General features: G+C 34.5%; 1 protein-coding gene across 3 annotated transcripts; it reads right to left on the bottom strand.

Moving 5' to 3' along the window:
• Positions 1-643: 643 nt before the first annotated feature.
• On the bottom strand, positions 644-7,837 carry LOC104087673 (UDP-glycosyltransferase 75C1-like). Of its 3 annotated transcripts, XR_011412790.1 has the most exons (3): positions 6,333-7,837; positions 1,500-1,879; positions 644-1,045 (listed from the first exon to the last, which is right to left on the bottom strand). XR_011412790.1 is itself a non-coding variant. In XM_070191866.1 (2 exons), the coding sequence occupies exon 1, from the start codon at positions 7,747-7,749 to the stop codon at positions 6,358-6,360; it is 1,392 nt and encodes a 463-aa protein (XP_070047967.1). In that variant the 5' UTR covers positions 7,750-7,837; the 3' UTR covers positions 1,244-1,879; positions 6,333-6,357. The 3 variants fall into 3 exon arrangements, 1 of the variants encoding a protein (XP_070047967.1); XR_684333.4 differs by lacking the exons at positions 644-1,045; positions 6,333-7,837 and adding an exon at positions 2,519-2,707 and having other exon boundaries at positions 1,244-1,879; XM_070191866.1 differs by lacking the exon at positions 644-1,045 and having other exon boundaries at positions 1,244-1,879.
• Positions 7,838-8,807: the final 970 nt, after the last annotated feature.

Genomic DNA, 8,807 nt, shown 5'->3' with positions numbered 1-8,807 from the left:
GTTGTCGACCCTCTACGTTGTTTGATTTGCGGGAGCACCGGGAGGAACTGGACCTCGTCCACTTGCGTTGTTGGAAGCACCTGACAACGCATGATTCAACTCCGTCATGACCTAATTCTGTTGTGTGAGATGGCCTATAATGGCCTTTTGTTGCTCTCTCAAGATCCTTACTGTTTCAACGACGTGCTCGTCTTCAGCATCATTAGGAGTCGCCTCTCAAACATGTCGCGGATATTGTCCGCCATGGACCGACGTGGCCTCGTCCCCCTCGTTGCAGGTATCATAGATTGAATCTTCGTGCTGGGTCTAATTTCCTTGGGCCTTAATGTTATGCACGATGTAGACACTGTTATCTGCCATTTTCTATGATTTTTGCTAAGAAGAAATAATCAAATGAGTTAGTAATAGATGTAAGGATCAACTCAATTACACAACTGTCTAAGTTCCACGGTGGGCGCCAAACTGTTTACCCGTAAAATAATACAATTGAATTTATATATGGTTTATAGACAAGTGAATCGATTTGATCCTAATGATAAATAAATTAGACAAAAATATAAGATTTAGCCTTAAAGTTGAGATAAAATGACAGAAATCGTAGTTCCAGGAGCAGAGCTTCCGGAGGCAGTAATAACAATATAAATAAGCAAGAAGGTAAAATTATATTGAGCTTTGAACATAGTATAGTATATGTTTGTCAGAAAATTCGTGTCCCTTACAATGATTGTAGAACTCACTATTTATAGTTGCACCTAGGGAACAAGGTACTAGGATCAAGCCCTACTTTAATGACAATTATGAAGGCCATTGAAGAATGTGTAACGGTAGGCAGTGAATGTCATATTCTCTGTAACGGATCATATACTTAATGCTTTAAAATATTCTCCACTAAATGTAACTGGGGTGGCATGCATTTATTTCTCCTTTATGAATGTCATTCTCTCCGATAACAAACGAGATCGTTGCATTCGGACCCGACTGTCTTCTGTCTTCAGCTCCACATATCACTTTCTCATGCGATCATTTAATATGGACATACTTTACCCTGTACATTTTTAACGTGAGTATTAGATACCGAGTGAGAAATAAAAATAAGTTTGTTCTATTTAAAATGAATGAAAGAATAGAATCCAGCAAGAAATAATTAATGAAACAGAATTCAATAAGAAATAAAGGAAAAATAAAGGAAAGGAAATACAAATAACATACATAGTCATACATATGATAAGATCATCACAAAATATTAATATGGTAACACCTTAACACACATTTATTTATTCAGAATAAAGATAGTAACTTTAATTTTACAAGTGACACAAAGCTTAGAAGGAGCAAGTAACAACAACAACATACACAATTTATTTTTACAAGTGAAGCCTGGGGAGGGTAGTGTATACACAGACTTTATTCCTATCTTGTGCAGATAGAAAGACTATTTTCGATAGACCATCGGCTCTTAGAAGGTGCAAGTAACAACAACAATAACAAGAAAAACATACCCAGTGTTTTTCTACAAATGGGGTCTGAGAAGGGTAGTGTGTACGCAGACCTTAATCCTGCCTTGTATCGATAGAAAGATTATTTCCGATAGAAACTCAGCTCTCAGAAGGATCAAGTAGGCAAAAAAGGAACATAGAAAATATCATATGAGATTGATTCAAATTGGGTTAATTTGGAGCCATGCAACTCTTAGACGACCTCCAACGCATACTCTTTCGACATTGTGAACACATTTTCTGTACATTGCATTCTGCACTAGATTTGCAAGGGGAGAAACATCTGCCTTTTAATGAGGTAAGATCTGGGATTAGAAACTGCTCAATCATCTGTATCTCTAAAGGTAGGACTCGCATAGCCATCACTTGAATGTTTGAATGAACTGCATAACATGTAAAAATCAAATTGTTAATTGTCCATCCAACTGCTTAAACTAAAAATAGTCGACGAAATGTATATATATAATCCATATGTATACATCTGTACAGGGGCGTACGTAGGAATTTTTATAAGCGGTATCGAAATTTATATAAGAACGAGAATAATAACTTTAATTATTGCACAAGAAATAGCCTTATTCTATTGATTTTGTTGAGTCTTTAGTTAGAAAAGGTCCTGAGTTCAATTCTAATTCAATCACAATTTTTAACCATAAGGGCTCTCTTAAATATTTGCAAAAAAAAAAAATGTGTTAGTTGAGGTTCGAACCTTTGACATCTAAAAGCAAAATCAAGCACATAACTGACGTACCAAGAAATAATTTATGTCAAGTGGTGTCATTTTTTCCTTCTTTATCTGTGTCCTTACGATATTAATATATATAGTAAAAAAAAAAAATCGATGAAGCAGTGTCGCGTGCCACCACTTCATTAAACGTGCATCCACCCATGCATCCATGTATAATCAGTGTATAATTTATGTATATCGGCTAACGAAAAGTAAATAATGAATTCGACTGACTATTTTTGTAAAGATTATATATTTTTTAACAAAGAAACTAATGGATGATCAAGTAACCTACCAGCCAATACTACAAGGAGAAGGCCAAAAGAGAAAGCAAGCTTGTGAGATAGGCACATCTTAGCCATGTTAACACACTTTCAACTATCTTATGATTATGGTAAGAAGAATAAGAGGAGGAGGAGCTAATTGTGTGAGTGCATTTTCTTGCTTGATGAAAGACCCTATATATAGGCTTTTAAAATTTTTTAAATATAAAAATATCCCTATATTTGTATTCACTGGTAGTGTTCCACTTGCCATTTTAAGTAGTGACATACTGACATGTCATGAGATAATAGATATATTATTATAAAACGGCGGCTTTTAATTCTTTGATCAATAAGTGTTATCTTATTGGCGGCTTTAATGGAGACACCTAAGCAGATTGACTCTTTGAACTTGGAATGATTTGTGTATCAGGCTATTTTTATTCTCTCTATCTCAATTTATTTGAATTTTGAAATTTGAACGAGTTTTTCTTTGATTGTTTATGTCTTTTTAATATATTAAATTCTCAGTTATGATATATAATACTTTATGTGTAATTTTTAAATGTATAAATTTTATTTCAAAAAAAAACTAAAAGATTTCATGTTCGAAAGCATAGTCAAAATTAAAAAATTCAACTCTCGAAATTTGAATGGTACCAAGTACGTTGGGACCTATGGAGTAATTGTTTTTGCACATCAGTACAAACATAATTATATAAAGGAAATTTTACCTCCTATAGCAAAGGTATACATCATATTTATTATAAATCAAAATTATTTTAAAATATTATTTTATATAGCTACCTTTTATATTTTGTAGCAAAATAGGTATTTGTGGTATACTTGACCGTTAAGGTGTGAAATACGCTATTTATGTTTTCTCTCTCTTTCTTTCGGTTAACATACGATTCTCTCTCAAAATCTCAGCAAATTTTTTTTCAATCTCTCTCTCTCTCTCTCTCTCTCTCTCTCTCTCTCTCTCTCTCTCTCTCTCTCTTCCTTCTCTCTCTTCGAGCAAATACCTCCTTCTAATCTGGCCGAATACTAGAATCACTGAACATGATTGCTAATTTCCATGAGGTAGAAGGTGAACAGGAAGGCCATGCTTTGGCACAAGAGAAGCATGGAATACAACCTTCTCATCTAGAATCATGAAACTTTCTTCTCTTCTTTGCTTTTTAGTCACATTCAATGATACAAATATATTGTATTCTGTACAAATACACTCAAATATATTTTGTATAAATATATTATTTTTTGATTGTATTTAGGTATTCCCAAGATCTGTATTTTTTAAATACAGCTGAATATCATTGTGTTTTGTGTTTTTTTGTTTGTTTGAATATAATCCAATTGAATACGGTAAATTGAATACAATGTATAATAGTGAATATATGTGAATTAAATATAATGTATACAATCAAATTGAATAGAACGGTATACACCCTATTTTCTTGATTTTTTTGTTGTTTGAATACAACTTAATTTAATATAATAAAACCGAATACAATTCAATATTGCGCTTTCCGTTATTAAACACCCGCAATCACTGTTTTTTAGGTAGATTACCTCACTGTATTTATAAATGCATTCGCGCGAATACATAAAATACATAATTAAACATCTATAATTCCTGTATTTTTACCTTATTGTATTTATAAATATAGTCGCGTGAATACACAGAATACAGAACAATATCATCGAAATTTATGTAGAATTGATTGTGTTGAGTTATTTTAGGAGTGTATCATATTAATTGATCCTCTTTCCGTTATTAGACAGTTGGACAAACCTATTTTTAAGGTGATTGTCGTTACTGTATTCATGAATACATGGCGCGAATATATCTAAATATATCCGCTTACAACTGGACTCCTATGTTTTTAGGTAATTTTTGCTACTGTATTCATGATTACAGTAGCGCGAATATATCGAATAAACTACCGTAACAACTGAATAATAGCTATAGGAAGTAATTATGTATATGTTAGCTATAGAAAGTTAATAGCCATTAAACAATAGTGGTTTCTGAAAATTTCTCTTATATAAAATAACTAAAAGGAATGGAGAATTAACCAAGAATGTAACTACTCTATAACTAGAGCTGTCAATATGGGCCGCCAAACCCCCCTAGCCTAGCCCACGCGGGCCTTGGCGTTTGATCGGCTAGGTTGGCAACCCATTATTAATGGGCCTTAAAATAGTTAGGCAGCCTTACGTGGGTCACAGACCGGCCCATATATATTTACATCTTATATTGACTTTGATCCAAAAAGTGAAGTTTGGAAAGTTTGCAGAACTTATGTGCCTTCCTTTGAATTATTCCATGGGGTATTATCGCTTTAGTCCGCGTTAAAAACTATTTATATTTGATGGTCGAAAAAATATATAAAATTTATATATATTTTGTATATAACATACATAATGTATATATATACAAAAAATATACAAATTTAATATATTTTTTCGATTATTATTTTTACAACGGCTATACAATGTCATTTTCCTTATTCTCCCATAAGGCTACACAACCCAATTGGTCCTAGTCGTTTGGGCTTGGCCCATGTTTGGCGGTGGTAGCCCAATTTAAGAAAAAGAAAAGAGCATTTTCTGTTATTCACATTTCTGCATGATGAAAATTGACTTGTAGAGATTGTAGTGTCTTTTCTTTAACTTCTACTCGACTAAAGAGAGATTTTGAATGTGATATGATTTCAGTAGGGACTTGTGTTGTAGTATGGGAAATTTTGTCTTATGTTGCTGGTATCATGTTGATACATCATACATCAAGGGCAGCCTTGTGCTTTAAGCTCTCGCGCGGAGTTCGGGGAAGGGTCGGACCACAAGCGTTTATTGTACGCAACCTTACCCTGCATTATTTCCACGGTCGAACCCGTTACCTGCTGGTCACATGACAACAACTTTACTAGTTACCCAAGACTCCCTTCTTCGTGTTGATACATAGTGCTTATAAAATAAATATTTCGTCGGTCTCTTGCTGTATCTTTTGACTCTGGTGGTGTATTTTTGTATCTGATAATTGTTACTCAGTATCTTATACAGGAATTTTTCATACCAGAAATCCTCCCCCCCAAACCACCAAATCAAAAAAAGAAGCACACCAGTAATAGAACAGAAAGAAAGCAGACTACAGATCAATTTGGATTGCAAATTACTGAATGAGATGTACTTTTTTGTGCTCGAAGGGTATATCGTATCTGCACAAGTATCAAATTAAGCTAGACTTACAACTAAGGAACTATAACTTATTACTATGTCTTGCGCTATTACTTATTTATAAAAATCAGTTCAATACTTGATAGTTGAGGTATGGCAGATGAGAGTTTCTCACTTGTTTGGCTACAAACATGTATCATGAACTAAATGTTTGAGATACATGCACATCCAATCTCATAAATGAACTTTTACGACCTGGTGGTCGGCGTAACAATAATGATATTTGTCGATATGCTACCGCCGGTACTTTTTCTCTTCTTTTTCTTTTCCGGCTCTTTATACCAATGCGATTTAATTCCAGTTACATATTTCAATTACGCCTTCCATGACTCTTAGATCTAGAGGTAGCTAGGATTATAGTTAAAGCCGCTAATAGAAAATAAATTCATGTTAGATGACATATTATTTACCCTATTCCCAAAAAATTGGTTTCACTACATATAGAGAGTATTAAGGCTATATTATAATGTGATTTTAGTTACTAAAGCAGGTTTCGGCTGCAACATATTAAATGCACTAATAATACTAAAAATAAAATTACATTGTTACTGTATATAAGTTAAATTCGAACGAAAAAGACTACCGAACTGCATCCATTGGCCTTACCTTTTTCTTTCAGCTTACAAATGATTTATTCACCAAGCAAAACCTCATGAACATAAGCCTTGAGATTGACATTAGAAGAACCATCTTCTTTCATAGCATCCTTAGCCAATTCCTTCCACTTCTTAGCATTGTTTGTCAATTCTTCCCTTTTTTCCCCATCTCCTACCACAATCTCTATACACCTCTCGAACTCATTCCTCTCAATAACGCCTTCATTATTGGCGTTTACCCTGACTCCCGTCTTCCAAACATCTTGAATAAGCTTCGCATTGCATAATTGATCGGTCCAGAGTGGACATGCCACAACTGGCACCCCCGAAGTCAAGCTCTCAATAGTCGAATTCCATCCACAATGAGTCAAGAAACAAGCCAAAGAAGGATGTTGTAAAACCTCCACTTGTGAACACCAAGGAACAGTTTTCCCTAACTCTTCCAATTCCTCTTTGCAACTCAAATTTTCAAATGGTTTTTCACCATTTAGTCCCTCTCTAATTACCCACAAAAAAGGCCTTTTACACAATACTAATCCTTGAGCAATCTCTTCCATAAGTTGATTTGGTATCATAGAATAGCTACCAAATGCTACATATACTACAGATTCTTTAGCCTTAGAATCCAACCACTCAATATAATCCCTTGAATCCTGTCTCATATCAGCTCCAAATGAAGTATCAGAACTATCATTTCCATCAAGAAAAGCTGAAGGAATTAAAGGGCCAATTCCAACCATATTCACATTCTTTAAAACACTCAAAGCATCAGATTCTAAAGCATCAAAAGTATTCACAAGCACCCTTTGGTTTATCTCGCTATTAATCAACTCGACATGATCTTTCATTGACAATAATGTCCAATCATTTGAATCAGCAAACACAAATGAAGGCAAATCGCGAGGGGATAACAAAGGCAGCCCATGAAGCTCTAAAAATTTATCCTTTGGACAATTCTTGATAGTATCCTCATAACCGTTGAAAAAATAGTAGTAAATATCCAAAACTGTGGCTGGTTGAATCCAAAGAAACGTCGATGGAACGTTTATGCTCTTGGCTAGTAAACCAACCCAACCAGTCAAGGTCGTGTAAATAATACGTTTAAAGGGGTTCCCCTGATTTTTCCTGGTTTTGACCAAATCGGTCACAAATTCAGAACCATTAGTCCTGAACGATTTATTGAACTCGTGGAAGTTATTCGTAGACCCTTTGAAGTTGCCATCAAAACCATCAGAGAAAGGAGCAAATGTTAATCCTTCTATAGTTGGAAGATTTGTGATGCGATTGAAAGCTGTTAGACTTGTGGAAAATGTGACATTCACTCCTAATTTGACTAAACGTTTGGAAAATTGAATGCATGGATTAATGTTTCCTTGTCCTGGAAATGTTACAAGAAGAACATGGCAATTATCCTTCAAAATTTCCATTTTTGAAGTAAGACTTGGTTAATGTAGTAAATGTTTTTTCTTGCCCTGAATATGTTGGTTATGTTTGTTAGTAGGTTTTAGAGGTAATATAGAGAAGATAATAAATAAGTGGACAATATTATACTGATGACCTTATCAGGACAATGTCCATACACATTCACTTATGTACTCTAATATCTTTCAATTTGCAAATGTAGCCACAAATTCATAGCTCCTCGCAAGTAAAAGTTATCTCCATTTCCTGCTATTAGACATTAATTTTGAAGGTGAAAGATCAGAGTGAGTTAGGTCCACAGAGAGAATAGTTTTTGTTTTGGTTAAAAATCTATTAACCTGGTTCATTTTATTTGAAATATAGAAAGAGTTCAAAAATTAATATTAATATTTTTAAAATTACAGTTATTTCAAAGTCAACTAGCGATTATTGATTATAATAAGCGTGAGTTGGCAATCTGAAAATAATTATAATCCATAAGGTGAATATATACATGGCTGCCTGCCACTGATAAGAACACGATAAGTTACTGCGCATATAAACTGGTTTTTAATTTTGTATTTTCTAGTAAATGTGGCATTCTAAGACGACGACGACAACGACAACAACATACCCAGTAATATCCCACAACGTGAGGTTCGGGGAGGGTAGTGTGTACGCGGACCTTACTCCTACCTTGTGAGGATAGAGATGTTGTTTCTAATAGACCCTCGTCTCAGGAAAGTATAAGCACTACATTAATGAAAATATAGATAAGGGACAACACCAAAAAGCCATAAAAAGCAGAATAAAAACAACAAGATAGTAAGGTGATCACTAATGAAAGAAAATAATGGTTAGTCATAAAAACCTACTACCAACAGAAAGCGAGCCTGCGTGCCAATACTACTGTTATGAACACTCTAGACTACCTAATCTACTATCCTAATCCTCGACCTTCATACCTTGCTATCAAGGTTCATGTCCTCGGTCAGCTGAAGCTGCGTCATGTCTTGCCTAATCACCTCTCCCCACCTCTTCTTTGGCCTACCTCTACCTCTCCGTAGGCCCTCCAATGTCAACC

Source organism: Nicotiana tomentosiformis, chromosome 12 (genome assembly GCF_000390325.3).
Source record: "Nicotiana tomentosiformis chromosome 12, ASM39032v3, whole genome shotgun sequence".
Taxonomy (NCBI): Eukaryota; Viridiplantae; Streptophyta; class Magnoliopsida; order Solanales; family Solanaceae; genus Nicotiana; species Nicotiana tomentosiformis.
The sequence above is the reverse complement of the archived record's forward strand: the minus strand, read 5'-3'. Positions and strand labels throughout refer to the sequence as shown.

Excerpts from the sequence above, each read along its gene's own strand:
- LOC104087673 (XM_070191866.1), bottom strand. The coding sequence starts at position 7,749 with ATGGAAATTTTGAAGGATAATTGCCATGTTCTTCTTGTAACATTTCCA.